Source organism: Nicotiana tabacum, chromosome 4 (genome assembly GCF_000715075.1).
Source record: "Nicotiana tabacum cultivar K326 chromosome 4, ASM71507v2, whole genome shotgun sequence".
Lineage (NCBI taxonomy): Eukaryota > Viridiplantae > Streptophyta > Magnoliopsida > Solanales > Solanaceae > Nicotiana > Nicotiana tabacum.
In genome coordinates, this window is record NC_134083.1 from 30,600,399 (window position 1) to 30,620,664 (window position 20,266).

The 20,266-nt window shown below is 37.2% G+C and overlaps 2 protein-coding genes across 2 annotated transcripts; both read right to left on the minus strand.

Moving 5' to 3' along the window:
* Window positions 1–8,020: 8,020 nt before the first annotated feature.
* On the minus strand, window positions 8,021–9,024 carry LOC142179856 (NAC transcription factor 29-like). Its single transcript, XM_075250741.1, has one exon. The coding sequence runs from the start codon at window positions 8,984–8,986 to the stop codon at window positions 8,021–8,023; it is 966 nt and encodes a 321-aa protein (XP_075106842.1). The 5' UTR covers window positions 8,987–9,024.
* Window positions 9,025–14,274: 5,250 nt separating this feature from the next.
* On the minus strand, window positions 14,275–14,835 carry LOC142179857 (uncharacterized). The gene has a single exon (XM_075250742.1). It carries the CDS (start codon window positions 14,833–14,835, stop codon window positions 14,275–14,277), a length of 561 nt encoding a protein of 186 aa, XP_075106843.1.
* Between the last annotated feature and the right edge of the window lie 5,431 nt (window positions 14,836–20,266).

Below are 20,266 nucleotides of genomic sequence, written 5' to 3' on the forward strand. Positions count from 1 at the left end.
AACTCTATTCTTAGGTTTAAGAGCCCACCATCTCTGTATCATTGTAACAATAGGAATATCATTAATATTCCATCTGATCCCCAAAGGACCTCTGATGTTCGGCATGATATGCATATATTTAACCATTATTGCCTCACATTATAGTACTTTTAATCATATTTTGAGTATTAATTATATTAGTTTATGCTTAATATTATATTTTAACTGTATAGGAATGAAACGGTGTGAAGATGAAGAAATTTGGAGCAAAACTGAATAAAACGTGGAAGGAAAAGAAAGGAAAATAAATGAATATAAAAAGGAAAGAAAAGGGGGGAACACCCTTTGGTGTTTGTCCCCAAGTGAAAGACAAGAAAAAGAGAAATAAGCAAGGTTTCTAACGTACAAAGAATTTGAAATTGAAAAACGTTCACTGCCTCCAGCGCCACGGCCAGTGCTAGGCGCTGGTCTGGAAGTTGAGATTGCGTGATTTTCCTATTATGCTCGGGATAAGGTTATTTCGGCCCTACATGATTTTAACTCGTATAAATGGGGTTCTAAACCTAATTTGGAGGGGATCTAACATACTTTGAAGGAGAATTCACGTGGAGGAACACACACCACGCTTGGAGGAGGCTTCTAACTAGTTTTTCTTCTCTTCTCTTCCTTTAATCTCATAGTTTATTAGTTCTAGAGTTTTGGGTGCTACATGAACGTTGTAGTTTGAACCTTGAATTGTTCTTATTATTTTATCATATTGGTTTATTTATTCAATCTTGAACTTAATTATTTGATTGCTTGATCACCAATTAAATACTATCTACGAATCTAGAATTGAACTCGGGAGAGGGAATTTTAGATTGCATATAAGATTGAGTTGAGCGAGATCTTGAACTCGAGCATCGGGAACGGATTTGCGGTTAGGATAGGAATATACCTAATCGCCTTGCTTGGTTACTATACAGGAATTATTAATACGTTCTTGTTAATTTTAATTCCATAGGAATATAGGCGTTAGGTTAGCTTGAATAGACGAGTAGTACTTCGGGAGAAGTCTACGAGTAATATTAACCCTGTCAATCAATAAATTAGATAAATTAATTAGACAATTTAAGTGGAAAACTCAATGTGATTGTTAGCCAACCCATAACTCTAGAATATCGTCTCTCATTGAATTCGTGTCTAAAATTTCACCAACTTGTTTCTTTAATTTCTTAGTTTGCTACTCTAGATTAGATGTAGTTAAATATTCATACTTTAGGAATCGCTTGAATAGATTAATTGTTTAGGTTTAATTTAGTTGATAGTTAATCACAAGTCCATGTGGGTACGATATCTGGACTTACAATCCAATATTACTTGTCGACCAAGTATACTCGCTTGTGCGTTTGGGAGCAACAACCTCCAAAATATTTCCATAGGTGAGATGCCACCTTGCCACCAATAAAAGTACGATGATGTGTTTCATTTTGAGAGTCAAGACAACAAAAGCATTTGGATACAAAAGTATGACCAACTCTCATAATAGTGTCATCAAAAGGCAATTTATCTTTTAAGATTCTATGAACCAAAAAAGACATTTTAAAAGGCAAATATTTATTCCAAATGCTTTTGAAAAAATAGCTATATCCTTTCTCTACCTAATACAATTCCAAGCCGATGAAGTAGTAAAGCTACCACAACTATTTGGCATCCACACAGGGAGATCAACAGAGTTATAGTTACCAATGGGAATTGACAATATCTGTTCGAACAATAATTCAGGAAGATGTAAATTAGATATATTCCACTTATTATTAACGATAACATCGCTAACAGCTTGATTGCATGGAGGTTCCTGCAAATGGATAATCTGAGCAATAACACCCAATTCTGACCAATTGTCCCACCATAAACTACTATTGCCTGAGTTGATCCTCCATAGTAGTAGCTCTTCCATCTTCTCTATGATCTTTATCAAATTATTCCAAGCGAGAGAATGATTTGGTTTAACATTGTAGTAAACAGGGTGAGAGTTGCTGCAATATTTAGCTTGAAAGAAGTTAGACTACAACGTCTTGCAAGTTCTAAATCGCCACCACCTTTTCATAGTTAAACTATTACTAACATCAACCAACCTCCTGAAACCCAAGCCTCCTTCCTCTACTGGATAGCACAAATTATCCCAAGAACTCGAGTGATATTTTTGTTTTCCCATCTATAGACCCCGAGAAAAATTTGGCTATATAACTTTCGAATTGCTTAAAAATAGTTTTACGCGGTTCTATGGCAGAAAGCAAGTAGATAGGTTGAGACATTTTTTCATGCTTGATAAGAGTTGCTCTACCACCAATATATAGCAACTTACCCTACCAACCTGTTATCTTCCTCAAAAAATTTGCAATCATATCAATGAAGTGAGATATCCTCCGTCTTCCCACATACAAAGGGCATCCTAAATAGGTGATGGAAAAACTGGCATGATTGAATATATTATAATTTGTCTTCGCCTTTTAATATAGTACAGATATCATTCTCTTTCTTCTTATTATGGCCTCCTCTTCTTATTGGAAGATCATGGAGGCCCTTCCTTCTAGGCCCATGGGTTAATTTGTGTGGGTGTCCAATTGGAAAATCAAGAAGGCACTTTCATTTCAAGCCCAACATTACATGTAGGGGTATCAAATGGGCGGGTTGGGTTGATTTTGGGTAGGTCAAAATGGGGTGAGTATTTTACGCGTCCAAAAGTTATTTGAGCTAAGATGAGCTGGGTCAAGATTGAATAAAAATCAACCCAATTTTAAATGGGTCGAGAAGAATTGAGTCAAGATGGATTGAGTTCAATAAATGGGCGAATTCAATAACCAACCCAACTTTGAACGGGTCAATAACCAACCCAACCTTAGACGGGTCATTCGGGCTTGAGCATAATATACTGGACATGCATAGTTGGTCTTTTAGTTGAAAGAAAACGTGGTGGTGGCCGGATGTTATTAGATTTTCTTGGTGCAGTAGTACTTGCTAGCTATTTCTAGGTTCTGCATAAGCGTTTAAGCTCGCAGAATTTCCAATTTTTTTCTCCTCCCCACTTGATATGTGGTGAATTTAGGAACTTTGCTGATAAGAACTTGAAATGAGAATTACAAATTACTAGATATTGTAAAATATATTTTGTGACTAGAGTTGTCAGTTGTGCCTTTGGGGACGTCCAACAAAACTGGGACTAGAGTTGTCAGTTTGTTTTTGGTATAGCATAAACTTAAATCGAAGAAAACCATGTAGCTGTTGAGATTTCTGATAACGTGGAGCAGTTACCTTGACTGTGAATGCTCTTAGGATCTAGTGTTTCCTTTATTTTCCATAGCCATTTATTTGTTACGATCTGGTGTTTCTTATTTTTTTTTCATCGCTGCTGCAACTTTGCTTTCCTAAGCGGAAGGTATATCAAAAACTGTCTCTCTACCTTCACAAAGCAGGGGTAAGATCTACGTATATACTACCTCCCCAGACTTTCACCCGTGGGATAATATTGGGTGGTTTATTATTGTTGATCTTCCCAAAGCAGAAAAAGGTATGTCCAATTTATAAGGGATTTATGAATGCAGAGTTATCAGATTTATTTGGTACATATCTTAGCAGAGTTAGGTGGTTTTTTCTAATTTCTTTTGGTGGACAAAGTTATTCGGTATTTGCTGCAACACGAAAAGTTCCAGCATAATATACTGGAGATTGGAGCACCTGTGTATGAACTTTCATCATATTATGTTGGAACTCTAGCACACGGAAAGTTTCAGCATAATATACTGGAGATTGGAGCACCAGTGTATGAACTTCCAGCATATTATGTTAGAACTCGAGCACATTATGAAATTTCAGCATGTTATGCTGGATGCTCACATGTAAAAAATTCGAACTCCAGCATATTATGCTGGAATATTTTTCGGATTTTGAACAGTGTTTGTCACGACCCAATTTCTCTTATAGGTTGTGATGGTGCCCAACGTCGCCGCTAGGCAAGCCAACGGTGAATTAGCCGTGTATTTATTCTTTTTAATAATTTCAAAATAGTTGATATTTATTTATTAAATAAGTGAGAAGTGGAAAATTTAATAAAGTAAAGCGACAACTAATGAAAGAGCGAATGTAGTGAAATAAATGCTCAAAAGACACAAAGTATCCTAGCATGTTTCCAAGACCTGGTGTCACAAGTGTATGAGAAACTAGTAGAATATACAAAACACTAAGCAACTGTTTGAAATAGAGTAGATAGAAAGTAAATACAAAGAGATAATGTGGGTGATGCAGAACGGCCTCAGAGAGCAGCTCACCACTAAGCCTCGGGGTAACGTGGGTGCACGCCTGGGTGACTGCCAGATGCACCTGCCTCAGATCCTGCATGTTTATTGCAGAAGTGTAGCGTGAGAACATAAACAATATGTACCCAGTAAATATCCAGTCTAACCTCGAAGAAGTAGTGACGAGGGGTTGACATTGACACTTAGTATGGGCCAATAATAAAATATAAAAATTCTAAATAGGCATGGAATATGTGAATAATAAAAATAACACAATGGCAAGCAATGAATAAATGATCATTTAACTGATAGTAAATTCCAAAATCTCTATCTAACATATACTAGTTCCAAATTAATTTCGGACATTAAATAAATTATAACCTCTCAAGCCATAACATAATATCAAGTGTAATCAGGCTCTGAGTATTATCATATACGATTTATGCCAAGGTCGTACGGCCCGATCCAAAATACTGTATGCACTGCCAAGAGTCGAACGGCACGAACCAGAGATACATCTATTATACTGCTGATGACGTCCAAATCCACTACTAAAAAGTAAATGGACACGGTCGCATGCAATATAATTTACCTAACTATGAGTCGGGGTCAAATCCCACAGAGAACAATATGTAGGCGATTAGGAATGTAGGAAAATTATCACTTATTATGCAATGCCAAACACTTAGAATGGTGGTTGAGAAAATATTATAGCTAAATGCGAAAATGTAAACTAACCTAGAAAGCAAGTAAAATGATCAATGGCTACAGGCATGGATGCATCGGGAATTACACTCAAGTAACGATCCAATATATTTTATAATTTTATAAATATGAGCGAGTTTATTATTTATTAGCCTCAGATAATAATTCTATATTAACTTCTCTCGAAAACTAACAAGACTTCCTAATTGAGTTATCCCTAAAACAATTAAGATATTAAGCACACCCGAATATGGCTACAAGTAGTTCATTCCTATCCCTAGGTAGAATCTATAAAGTGAGGGTTAACGTCTCAAGTTCTTGTTAATTAATCTTTTCCAACCCCGAATTATTTTTTTTAAAATCAATCCGAAGTGAATGGGCGAGTCCTAGGGTTAGCTAATCCCTTTGGAAACATTTAAGAACAAGAATAATTAAAGAAATAACAGCTCGCTTCATAATAAATAAAAATCGTTTAATACATAAGCACAACAAGGTATTTAATCCACACTTTAAATATGAATATTTCCATAAACAAGATTTAAGTATTGAAAATAAATACTACACACTGAGATATACAATACAAAGCAAGGAAATGGAGAAATGAGCATAAAGGAGTAAGAAATTCTCAACCAAAAGCTTCAATTCTTCAAGGCCCAAGTGTGTGTGCAAGAACCCTAACTCCCAAAACTTGTTCTCTATAGTATATGGACTTAAAATAAGCCAAAGATGTTTCAAGATATGATTAGATCATGTATTTGTGGGTTTGGAGTTGAGAAAATGTGAAATGTCAATACTGCCCAGGTCAGAAACCCGTTGACCGCACCTGCGGAAAGATCCTCGCAGGTGCAGCTCCGCAAATGCGGGCCTTCAATCGCAGATGCGTGAACTCAGGGGATTTTGCTTACTCCGCAGATGCGGACATCGTGGCGCAAGTGCGACTCCGCAGATGCGGATAAACCATCGCAGGTGCGAGCCCATATAGAATTCCATTTCTCCGCAGATGCGGACAAAATTATCGCACCAGCGACTCCGCAGATGCGGTCCTAGTGAAGCTTAACTCCGCAGATGCGTCCTTCCAGCTCGCAGATGCGAGGTCGCATATGCGGACAGTGTTCCGAAGATGTGGAATCACTGAAGGATTTTGCACTTTTGTACTCGATTTTGCTCAATTCCGCTTCACTTGAATTCAAGTCTCTTCGTGGCATCATTTACTTGAAAATATAGCAATACACACCATAAACAACCTCACATTATAATTAAAGGACGCAAAATCTAAAGAAAAGAGATTGGAATGAGTGGTAAAATCACCCCTCATCAACACCCCCAACTTAAAGCTTTTGCTTGTCCTAAAGCAAATCAAAACCAACAATTCAGTGAGGTTCTACCATTTAAAGCATAAATGGCAATGCTATCCTAAACAAATCACATTCTCTAATTAAGCACCATACTTATGGATTTTGTTGGTACTAATAATTAGGCTCAAGCATGTGAATCTCAACCAAACAACTCCCTCATTCAAAATCAACTTTAAGAAATGCAAAGGAGTTTCAAAATAATCAAGTGACAACAAAAAATCTCAAGAAGTGACTCAAAAGCACTAGTCTACTACATATGCTCAATTTACTCATTTCGGGATACATCAATATCACCAATCCATCCTAATTCATATGCCCTCACAAGAAAGAAAGTCCCAAAATCACCATATTTACAATAACAACACAAGGGACAAATGCACAAAGACACTCACTCTCAACACTTTCAAGTGTTACAAAATATCATGCCATAAACTTGCCCTTATTTTAATTCGCCGCCTATTCAAGAACATTCGTTTGGAGATCCCACAAGGACTTTTTTAGCTTGTAATGTAGGTTTAGGGAAGGGTAGGATAAGCATTTGGGATACAAGTGACTACACCCTCCTTGAACACTACTCACATTTGTCTTTCTTTTTGCACTTTGCTTCTTTTTAAAACACATCGCCCTTATTGGCATCTAGTTAACAACATAGAACCACCTTAAAGTACCTCTCTAATCTTCTCAAGACTCCATATTTATATATACACATATTATTCTCTCCCTTTTTTTTTCTTTTTTTTTTACTATTTTCTTTTGGAGCTTGAGTAACTTTATATGAACAACTTTGAGGTATATGTTTCTACCCTCAATGTACAACCCGCGATAAAATGGGTAACAAGGGAAAGAAGACGCTTTTAAGTTTTGATATCCATGAGATTAGTCATACTTGCTTTAGAGAGAACTATGTGAAGCAGTTAGGGCCACGAAGAAGGAAAATAGGAGCTGAAATTGTACCTATTCAACCTTTTTCCATATAGCTTTGTAAGCTATTTAGGCAACTAAATCCATTCTTTTGCTACCACAATAATGGAAATATTATCCTTTCTATTACCTCTAAACCAAGAATTGGAACTCTCCAATTTCCATAGAGAAGGAATTAAATTACTTATTGTTTGTGCTAACACCACACATAAGTTCGATAACACAATCTGCTTGCTAGTTTTGATTAAGATTTTGAATTGCACATGTACAGCCGTGATGGAACATATTACTCCACTTATATTGGGAGGAAAACGGAACAATGAGAAGGAAAAAGATGAAGTATTCTACTGCTGTATAATTCATGCAATAGAATTGATGCATATGTTAACTGTCTCTTTCTCTGCTTTAACCTTTATTTATGAGGAGAAAATAATTTCTTTTGGGAAAAACCTAAACATCCACTTCCTTCCAAATATAGTTAGTATTGACGACTGCAGTCTTTTACAATAGATAAGAATCTATGACAAAAAAAGAAGACACAATCACAAGTTGTATTTCTTTTACTAAGTTTTTTGCTTTTCCTACAAGAAATGCACCAACAATGTACATACCAAAGAGTACGTTTCTGAACTCGCTATTGGGAATTGAAAAAAATAAACAGAAAATATTATCATCACAAAAGAGAATGATTTCAACATGCACGAGTTTCTCTTCAAATGCTAACTTTTTTCACGTCTCCTATCTACTAGAAGTTGCGCGACCAATCATCTGCAGGTAGAAGTGATTTCAGAGATCATGCAACCAATCATAAGGAACATCAATATTAACGCCTTCCAATATTCCATTCATCGCTTCCCAGAATTCGCTGTTATTTGTCTGATGATCAGCTCCGTGGCCTTGCTCAATCTCAGCAGTCAAAAGTTGATCATATGCTTCTTGTTCCAAGGTAGTCAAATTTGTAGTTGCATCCTCTGTAAGCATGGCCATCATATTATTTTGGTTCCCCCATATGGTAACTTGATTTCCTTCATCACTATTAATCAACAATTGGCTATTCTGGTAATTCAGTCCACTCAAATAATCATCTGGCGCATATTCTGCATGCAACATTGTATTTTCAATGAACTCATTGTGAGTCTCGTTCCCTTGACAAACTGTCGCCGGTTGCAATGTGCAGTAGTCATCATCAGGTCCATGCAACATAGCTTTGATTATTTGAGCGAGCTCTTGTTCATCCATAGAAACTGCATCATCCCTCACTATTTTCTCTCTTATATTCTTCTTGATTCGGCACACAACAATATTCTCCTTAGGAATATTATTTTCTCTAAAGAAATCATCCCCGACGAAATACTCTAGCCAAATTTTGTTATGCTCTCGTTGTTTACTTCTACAATGAAACTTGAAATTTCTTCTAAACCCCACCACAGTTCCCTTACCATTCGTGATAGGAACAATACCTGTTTGGCCTTTCCATGTCCCGTTGGCGCAAGTTCGACGAACCCTTGTATGCTCGCTCTTCTGCTTCTTCAACCGAGTAAAAAAATAGCGAACTTTCTCTTCAGAATTAGAATCAGCTCCAAATATCTCCCATGGTGGCCGATCTCCATAAATATCCGCATGTTGGAAAGGGTATTCACTCGACAAAGTCTCGCCCTTTAGGAATCTTTTCAGAAAGTTGATCAACTCTGCATCAGTTGGGTGAAACCGAACACCCATAATACGCCGGCGTGCAGCTGGTAGCGTCGACATGGCTTTTTCTTGTGTCTGGAGAATCAACCCAAGAGTGAGACAAGTAACTACCGCAAAACCCAAAGAGAAGAACTACTGTTTCTCTCGAAGTTCGAAGACAAGAACAATGAAAGTAAACCCTAAACGAATGGCTTGGAAGCTAACTAACGTGAATGCTTAGTGGGCTATTTATATCTGATCAGGTTAATTCCAACAGAGAAAATTTAGGAAATAAATTTACTACAGAGGGAAAAAAGTGTTGATATGTGGGGGAAGGTTACGCGAGCTTGGGACTCAAGCTACTTTCTTTCCCTGAATTTTATATTTCCTAAATTATTTACTCTTGATCTAACTTTACGGGCAATTTATAAAAAGAAAAACAAGAACTAACTTAATACTCGATGTTTTAAGATAAGAATATGATAAATAGTCTCCTTACCTTTTCGTTTTATTTATTTTAGTAGCTAATTTCATTCGTTGAATAGAAAATTTAAAATTAACTGTTCTTGGGATCGAAGGTTATCGATCCTTGAGGCTCAAGTTGCTTTCTTTCCTTAAAACCACTCCTAAGTTTTTTCACATTTTAATTGACTAATTAACATGTGGTTTTAACAGAAGAAACTGAAAAGATAATAGTTTCCTTTATTTTTTTCTTCATTTATAATTTATTTAATTTTTCTAGCTCCATTCATTCAATAGGAAATTTCTATTTAACAGTATTTTACCTGAAGAAAATGCGAAGGTAATTTATACTTCCCTCTTTTTCATTTACAAAGTTTTTACATTAACTAAATTCAATTAATGCGTGGAACAGGAAATTTCTAAATTAACAGCTTTTTCTTGAAAGTAACTTAACTCTAACCAATAAAAAATCATTGAATTGCGATGATTAAAAAAGTTTAGGAAGAGGCTAATAAACATTCTTCATAATTAAAGAACTCGAACCAATTAATAATAGATCATTGAATTAGGAATAATTTAAAACATCTGTGAAGAGACTAAACCTTCTCCATAAAGAACTCCACCCAATAAAAGAAATAACTGAATTAAAAATATTTTAATTAAAAAGTGTGTGACAAGTCTAAATCTTCTTCATAAAGAACTCTAACCTAAAAGAAATATTTTTAAAAAAAACTATAAGAAATAGGTGAAATATTTAAAAACGAAATTGTGAAGACTAAATTAAACCTTCTCCATATAAAGCATAAGAATTGTCTTCGGATAAAATCAAAATCACAAATCTGGAATATACAACCTATTCTTGATTTTAGGAATACTAGTCTTTAGGTACGTGCGTTGCGCGTGTATTCTGTCTTAATGAGTACAATTTTTTAAGGAAGTATATAAATTTTATGTTTGGCTTAGTACTATAAAAGAAAAGTTTAAGAAAAAAGTATACTTTTTAAGATAATAATTATTGATCCTATTTATCTAATTATTCAATAAAGAAAGAAACTCAGCCCTACTGCAATGCAGTATTTTCCTATACATATGCGGTATTTCCCTATTTATAATTTGTAGATGAGTATTTATATTTTTGGACTCCTATATTACATATATAGCTACAACATTTATATATGTTTCTTTATTTAATTATACAAGTACTGAGTATTATTTAATAATTATTCCTTCATTTCAATGAAAATGGTTGTAGATATGTAAGGTAAAAGTTGAGATATTTTCGTTGTTGTTAGATTTATGTGTTGACTCGACATTTGCATTCAATTTTATGTATTTATTTGAATTGAAGTGATAAATCTTTTTTAAATGTTAGAATTTCATACATAGTTCAAATAAGGAAGAGTTTAATAAATAAAACTTAATTTATTTCAAAGTCTTAAAAATTATGAAAATAATTTAATGACTATTTTGTTTAGTGTGAAATCTAATTTTAAAGGGTAAAAATGGCGAATGATATTTCGCTAAGGGTATTCGTACTTTAATATAGATAGATAGATATATTTCAAAGTCTTAAAAATTATGAGAATAATTTAATGACTATTTTGTTTAGTGTGAAATCTAATTTTAAAGGATAAAAATGGCGAATGATATTTCGCTAAGGGTATTCGTACTTTAATATAGATAGATAGATATATAGATATAGATGTGGTCTCAACTTTCTTTTTTTATAGAAATTAAACATTCTTTTCTTTATCATTCGTTGTTGTGAAAATTAAGAAGAGACAAATATGAGTAGGACATTACATTTTCATAGCACTCATAGTAGTTAAAGTCTCGTAAGCATTTTACTAATTAAATACTATAAATACTTCATGGTTCTTCTGTAAATATTAAAGAAAATATTCAAAAGACAGTTCTAAGTTCTAAATTTTTAGTCTAGGTAAGCATAACTTCATTTGTAGTAGTATTTCATCGATAATAGAATTAAAACTATGATAGGTAGTGTATCTCTTGTTAACGAAAGGATAGGGGAGAAAAACGTTTTATGTTCGTTTTTTTCTTTCGTTTTAATAATTTATATAAGGTAAAAGTATAATAAATTTTGAAGTCCTAAATTTTAGGATTTTATATCTAGTTCAAATAAGTAAGGATTTAATACACATAATATAATTGATTTTCAAGTCCTAGATATTAGGAAAACGAATTAAATGACTATTTTGTCCGATATAAAATAAAATTTTAAAGGGTAAAAAAGGCGGATGATATTTCGCTAAGGGTTTTCGTACTTTTTTTTTATTATTTATTTATTTAAATATGTCATAAGTTGGCATTCCCTTTCATTAAACTAGCAAAATATACAAAAGAGGGGCACCATACGTCACTGGAGTTACTAAATATCTCCAGCTATCAGATTCTACCTTAGAAACTAAAGCATCAAGGGAAAACTAGATGTACAAGCTCCTTCTTTCCAGCTAGATCCCTATACAAAAAATACAAATAAGCTCCAATTCCCAGTGCCAGATACACTTATGAATTTACAAAAATATATTCTTCTTTTGCTTATGCCTAAAAGAAACCATTTGGATGAAACTAACCTATAAGGCCCTTTTGCTGAGACTGGTAAATCTTGAGATGAAGTGATACTCAATGCATCGTTGTCAATTCCCCGCTTGGCAAGTGCATTCGCGACCTAATTAGCTTCTCTATAACAATGTTGTACTTCACAATTTATCCGAATAATAAGATTTTGGTTATTCTTGATCGTGTCCATCATCTACCAAGGTACCGTGGATTTGCCCTTAATCATGTCTATGACCAACAACGAGTCGCATTCCAGAATAATATTACACATGTTATAATGACTACACAATTTGATGCCAGCAAGAGCAACCTTCGCTTCAGCCATGTTACTGCTAGCCCTTCCAACTGCCTGAGCTAAAGCAAAGATACATCTTCATGTGTGATCCCTACAAATACCACCAATGCCCGCAAATCCTTCACCATTCTTACTACCATCTGTATTAATCATGATCCAAGAGTCAGGAGGTTTTCCCATATAATAGGAATGCAAACAATCCTAGGAACAAGATTAACTATCTGATGACAAATACTTTCTGAGTTGGTATCCCATTCTCTACCACTCTGTCTTAGCAAGAATCCATTTGAGATGAGTTAGAATTTGGTAAATAATTCCTTTCACATAGACCCTTTTACCTCCAAATTTCACGGCACATCTTGCCTTCCAGATCTCCCAAAATATAACCACAGGAGTAACTTGCAAGATAGTTTGATGAACTCTATTCTTAGGTTTAAGAACCCACCATCTCTGTATCATTGTAACAATAGGAATATCATTAATATTCCATCTTATCCCCAAAGGACCTCTGATGTTCGGCATGATATGCATATATTTAACCATTATTGCCTCACATTATAGTACTTTTAATCATATTTTGAGTATTAATTATATTAGTTTATGCTTAATATTATATTTTAACTGTATAGGAATGAAACGGTGTGAAGATGAAGAAATTTGGAGCAAAACTGAATAAAACGTGGAAGGAAAAGAAAGGAAAATAAATGAATATAAAAAGGAAAGAAAAGGGGGGAACACCCTTTGGTGTTTGTCCCCAAGTGAAAGACAAGAAAAAGAGAAATAAGCAAGGCTTCTAACGTACAAAGAATTTGAAATTGAAAAACGTTCACTGCCTCAAGTGCCACGGCCAGTGCTAGGCGCTGGTCTGGAAGTTGCGATTGCGAGATTTTCCTATTATACTCGGGATAAGGTTATTTCGGCCCTACATGATTTTAACTCGTATAAATGTGGTTCTAAACCTAATTTGGAGGGGATCTAACATACTTTGAAGGAGAATTCACGTGGAGGAACACACACCACGCTTGGAGGAGGCTTCTAACTAGTTTTTCTTCTCTTCTCTTCCTTTAATCTCATAGTTTATTAGTTCTAGAGTTTTGGGTGCTACATGAACGTTGTAGTTTGAACCTTGAATTGTTCTTATTATTTTATCATATTGGTTTATTTATTCAATCTTGTACTTAATTATTTGATTGCTTGATCACCAATTAAATACTATCTACGAATCTAGAATTGAACTCGGGAGAGGGAATTTTAGATTGCATATAAGATTGAGTTGAGCGAGATCTTGAACTCGAGCATCGGGAACGGATTTGCGGTTAGGATAGGAATATACCTAATCGCCTTGCTTGGTTACTATACAGGAATTATTAATACGTTCTTGTTAATTCTAATTCCATAGGAATATAGGCGTTAGGTTAGCTTGAATAGACGAGTAGTACTTCGGGAGAAGTCTACGAGTAATATTAACCCTATCAATCAATAAATTAGATAAATTAATTAGACAATTTAAGTGAAAAACTCAATGTGATTGTTAGCCAACCCATAACTCTAGAATATCGTCTCTCATTGAATTCGTGTCTAAAATTTCGCCAACTTGTTTCTTTAATTTCTTAGTTTGCTACTCTAGATTAGATGTAGTTAAATATTCATACTTTAGGAATCGCTTGAATAGATTAATTGTTTGGGTTTAATTTAGTTGATAGTTAATCACAAGTCCATGTGGGTACGATATCTGGACTTACAATCCAATATTACTTGTCGACCAAGTATACTCGCTTGTGCGTTTGGGAGCAACAACCTCCAAAATATTTCCATAGGTGAGATGCCACCTTGCCACCAATAAAAGTACGATGATGTGTTTCATTTTGAGAGTCAAGACAACAAAAGCATTTGGATACAAAAGTATGACCAACTCTCATAATAGTGTCATCAAAAGGCAATTTATCTTTTAAGATTCTATGAACCAAAAAAGACATTTTAAAAGGCAAATATTTATTCCAAATGCTTTTGAAAAAATAGCTATATCCTTTCTCTACCTAATACAATTCCAAGCCGATGAAGTAGTAAAGCTACCACAACTATTTGGCATCCACACAGGGAGATCAACAGAGTTATAGTTACCAATGGGAATTGACAATATCTGTTCGAACAATAATTCAGGAAGATGTAAATTAGATATATTCCACTTATTATTAACGATAACATCGCTAACAGCTTGATTGCATGGAGGTTCCTGCAAATGGATAATCTGAGCAATAACACCCAATTCTGACCAATTGTCCCACCATAAACTACTATTGCCTGAGTTGATCCTCCATAGTAGTAGCTCTTCCATCTTCTCTATGATCTTTATCAAATTATTCCAAGCGAGAGAATGATTTGGTTTAACATTGTAGTAAACAGGGTGAGAGTTGCTGCAATATTTAGCTTGAAAGAAGTTAGACCACAACGTCTTGCAAGTTCTAAATCGCCACCACCTTTTCATAGTTAAACTATTACTAACATCAACCAACCTCCTGAAACCCAAGCCTCCTTCCTCTACTGGATAGCACAAATTATCCCAAGAACTCGAGTGATATTTTTGTTTTCCCATCTATAGACCCCGAGAAAAATTTGGCTATATAACTTTCGAATTGCTTAAAAATAGTTTTACGCGGTTCTATGGCAGAAAGCAAGTAGATAGGTTGAGACATTTTTTCATGCTTGATAAGAGTTGCTCTACCACCAATATATAGCAACTTACCCTACCAACCTGTTATCTTCCTCAAAAAATTTGCAATCATATCAATGAAGTGAGATATCCTCCGTCTTCCCACATACAAAGGGCATCCTAAATAGGTGATGGAAAAACTGGCATGATTGAATATATTATAATTTGTCTTCGCCTTTTAATATAGTATAGATATCATTCTCTTTCTTCTTATTATGGCCTCCTCTTCTTATTGGAAGATCATGGAGGCCCTTCCTTCTAGGCCCATGGGTTAATTTGTGTGGGTGTCCAATTGGAAAATCAAGAAGGCACTTTCATTTCAAGCCCAACATTACATGTAGGGGTATCAAATGGGCGGGTTGGGTTGATTTTGGATAGGTCAAAATGGGGTGAGTATTTTACGCGTCCAAAAGTTATTTGAGCTAAGATGAGCTGGGTCAAGATTGAATAAAAATCAACCCAATTTTAAATGGGTCGAGAAGAATTGAGTCAAGATGGATTGAGTTCAATAAATGGGCGAATTCAATAACCAACCCAACTTTGAACGGGTCAATAACCAACCCAACCTTAGACGGGTCATTCGGGCTTGAGCATAATATACTGGACATGCATAGTTGGTCTTTTAGTTGAAAGAAAACGTAAACCAACGTGAAGCATCGCAATACACAGTATACATCCCTAAATCGGAAGGCAAAACTAACACCGGTGTTGAAGTCAATGCGGTCTTGAGATTTTGAAAGCTCGCCTCTAAATCATCGGACCATCAAAACGGAGCACCCTTCTGGGTCAATCTAGTCAAAGGTGATGCAATAGATGACAAGCCCTCCACAAACCGATGATAATAACTTGCTAACCCAAAGAAGCTCCTGATCTCGGTCGCTGTGGTAGGACGAGACCAGCTCTGAACTGCCTTGATCTTCCTGGGATCTACCTTAATACCCTCGACTGATATAACATGCCCCAAGAATGCCACAGAACCTAACCAGAACTCACAATTGGAGAACTTAGCATATAGCTTATGTTCCCTCAAGGTCTGAAGCACCACTCTCAAATGTTGCTCATGCTCCTCCATGCTACGCGAGTAGATCAATATGTCATCAATGAAGATAATGACAAATGAGTCAATATATGGCCTGAACATCCGCTTCACCAAATCCATAAATGTCGCTGGGACGTTAGTCAAGCCAAAAAATATCACTAGAAACTCATAATGGCCCTATCTAGTCCGGAAAGACGTCTTCGGAATATTCGAATCACGAATCTTCAATTGATGATACCCTGACCTCAAGTTGATCTTAAAGAACACCCTATCACCCTGCAACTGGTCAAACAAATCATCAATACGCGGCAACGGGTACTTGTTCTTAATGGTAAATTTGTTCAACTGGCAGTAATCAATGCAAATCTGCATCGTCCCATCTTTCTTCTTCACGAACAACACCGGTGCACCCCAAGGCGACACACTTGGTCTGACGAACCCCTTTGTTTGAAACTCCTCAAGTTGTTCTTTCATCTCCTTCAACTCTTTTGGAGCCATGCGGTACGGTGGAATAGAGATAGGCTGGGTACCTGGAGCCAAATCAATACAGAAATCGATATCACGATCTGGTGGCATGCTTGGAAGATCATAAGGAAACAAAATCGGAGAACTCCCAGACCATGGGCACTAAATCAATCGCCGGAGTCTCTGTAGTAGTATCCAGAACATAATCTAGATAAGCCAAACAACCTTTCTCGACTATGTGTCGAGCCTTCAGAAAAAAGATAGCCCGACTAGATGCACAGACAGACGAACCCTTCCACTCTATTCTAGGCAACTCTGGCATCGCCAAGGTGACAGTATTGGCATGGCAATCAAGGAAGACATGATAAGTAGACAACTAGTTCATGCCCAGGATGACCTCAAAGTCAGCCATATCAAGAAACAGAAGATCCCCTCTAGTCACATAACCACAGAAAGTCACGATACAGGACCGATAGATCTGATCCACAAACATAATCACCCACTGGCGTGGACACATATACGGGAGCACCTAAGGACTCGCGAGGAACACCTATAAAATAATCAAATAGAGATGAAACATATGAATATGTAGACCCTGGATCAAATAGTACCGAAGCATCCCTACCGCAGACAAATAATACTCGTGATCACGGCATCTGAGGCTATTACATCTGGTCTGGCTGGAAAGGCATAGAGCCTAGCTAGAGCGCCACCTGACTGGCCTCTACCTCTAGGACGTCCCTCCACCTCTGGGCAGCCAGATGACTGGTGCGGCAGCTGGTGCTGTAAACATAGGCTGATGACCTTGTTATACTTCCTTGCCCCGAAGTCTGGGGCAGAATCTCTTCATGTGGCCAGGATCCCCGCACTCAAAATAACCCCTCAGAATGGTGGACTGCTGACCTGAAGTCTAGCTCTGATGGCGTGAATACCCACTGGAGGAACCCTGAATAGCTGATGGGTGGTAGGAGCTCTCTGGTATAGCACTGAAATAGGGTCGCACTGGAGCACCCCGAGAAGGTGGCGGTGCTGGATATGTGGGCCTGCTAGATTGAAACCTCACAAACTGACCTCTACCCCCACATGGAGCACCACTGAACCCTCCAGAATATCGAAATTGCTTGTCCCTCGTCGTCTGCTCTCGGCCCCGATGACGAACACCCTCGATCCCCCGAGCTATCTCCACAACTCTTTTAATTAAAAATCTCGCCACTACTTCACCGATGTTAGTTAAGATACTTACTGAGTACATGGGTTCATTGTACTCATGCTACACTTCTGCACCTTACGTGCAGATCTTGGAGCTGCTTAGCTGTGGAAGACGTAGCCTAGCATTGAAGACGTCACAACGTTCCAGATTCAAGGTACCTTTTGTTCATGGTAGTTAGAACTTAAAATTTTATTTATGTAAACTTCAAATAGATATTGTATTTATTCTTTATACTAGTTTGTAAATCTAAATCATTGTGGTTCATGACTTGTACTTCCAGTCCTTGGAAAATTGTATAAATTTTAGTTATTTCACTTATTGGCTTCACATATTTCCTTACAGGTTATTATGTGTGGATCGGGTAGCACGCCGCCACGGGTATGTTGTTTGGATCGAAGAAGTTCCCATCTCAACCTCTCGGGCCATAGTGTCTTGGATACCAGAGTGCAAACCCGCAACAAACCTCTGCACTTACTCAGCATCAGTAGGAAGTATCATAAGTGCATGACGAGACAACTCAGAGAATCTCACCCCATAGTCGGTCACCGACATCTGAACCTGCTGGAGCTGCTCGAACTAAAATCACAGCTCTTCCCTCTGAGAGGGTGGAATATATCTATCTAGAAAGAGACGTGTGAACTAGTCCCAAGTCAAGGGAGGAGAACCTGCTGGCCTGCCGAGAAGATAGGACTTCCACCATCTACGGGCCCTGCCCTTCAGCTGAAATATGGTAAAGTCCACCCCGTGGCACTCCAATATCCTCACGTTCTGCAGTATGTCCCTGCACCGATCAATAAAGTCTTGAGGGTCCTCATGTCGCTCACCTCCAAAGACAGGAGGATGTAGCCTGGTCCATCTATCCAATAGCTTCTGCGGCTCGCCGGCCACAGCTGGTCTGGGCTCAGGTATAGCTGCTGCAACTGGCTGAGCTCCGCCCACGAGTAGTGCACCCGAGGTCTGATATATGGCAGTTGCATACCCTGGACCCTGAGCGGTAGGGGTCTGTGCTCCCCCTCCTGCCTGAGATGTGGTTGGGTCTGTTGGAAATAAACCAGCCTGAGTCATAGAATCCATGAACCGCAGCATACTGCCCATGACCTCCTAAAATCCTGGTGCGGACATGAAGTCCACTGGGGCCGGCTCTGCTACAGGTATCTCGTCCTGCTCCTCAATAATAGGATCCTCCACTGGATCCACTAGTGGCATAATTGGAGCAACTCTAGAACGCCCTCCTCCTCTACTACGAGCTAGAGCGCTCCCTCTGCCTCTGCCTCTAGCAACCGGGGGAGCAACTCCTCTATGGACGGTTACATCTGTCACGTGCGTTCTCATCATCTGTGAGAGAATAAGAGAAAGATTCTTAGCACAACATCAATTTCACGATAGGAGATGAAGAAAGAGTAGTTTCCTAATACCCTATAGCCTCTCGAAGATAAGTACGGACGTCTCCGCATCGATCCGCAAGACTCTAACTTGCGAGATCTACGTGAACCAAGTGCTCTGATACCATGTTGTCACGATCCAATTTCTCTTATAGGTCGTGATGGCGCCCAACGTCGCCGCTAGGCAAGCCAACGGTGAATTAGTAGTGTATTTATTCTTTTTAATAATTTCAAAGTAGTTGATTTTTAATTATTAGATAAGTGAGAAGTGGAAAATTAAATAAAGTAAAGCGAAAACTAATGAAAGAGCGAATGCAGTGAAATAAATTCTCAAAAGCCATAAAGTCTACTAGCATGTTTCCAAGACCTGGTGTCACAAGTGTATGAGCAACTAGAAGAATATACAAAATACTAAGCTACTTTCTGAAATAGAGTAGACAGAAAGTAAATACAAAAGAGAAACCGTGGGTGCTGCAGAATGGCCTCAAAGAGCAGCTCACCACTAAGCCTCGGGGTAACGTGGGTGTGCGCCTGGGTGACTGTCAGATGCACCTGCCTCAGATCTTGCACGTTTAGTGCAGAAGTATAGCATGAGTACATAAACAACATGTACCCAGTAAGTATTCAGTCTAACCTCGAAGAAGTAGTGATGAGAGGTCGACATTGACACTTAGTATGGGCCAATAATAAAATACAGAAATTCTAAATAGTCATGGAATACGTGAATAATAAAAATAACACAATGGAAAGCAGTGAAAAAATTATCCTTTAATTGATAGTAAATTCCAAAATCTTCATCTAACACATACTAGATCCAAATCAATTTTGGTCATTAAATGAATTATAAGCTCTCAAGTCATAACATAATATCAAGTGTAATCGGGCTACGAGTATTATCACGCATGATTTATGCCGAGGTCGTACAGCCCAATCCAAAATACTATATGCACTGCCGAGAGTCGAACGGCAAGAATCAGAGATGCATCTATTATACTGCCGAGGAGAACGGCCCACTCCCATGAGAGTAGAGAAGTTTACCTCGCTCGCGGAAGTACTTGCGACGCGAGTGGACATGGATTTTTCAAAGTTATTACGTATTTCTCAATTTTTCCCAAAAATAAGAAATCTAAATTGGAAATTTGCAACTTTAAAATCTCTAGTCTCAGCTCTATTTAAGACAATTAATATGCATAATAAACATAAAAGTAAAATTTAAGC

What these genes read in the sequence shown, in the direction of transcription:
- LOC142179857 (XM_075250742.1), bottom strand. Translation starts at nt 14,835, where the DNA reads ATGGGAAAACAAAAATATCACTCGAGTTCTTGGGATAATTTGTGCTAT.
- LOC142179856 (XM_075250741.1), bottom strand. Translation starts at nt 8,986, where the DNA reads ATGTCGACGCTACCAGCTGCACGCCGGCGTATTATGGGTGTTCGGTTT.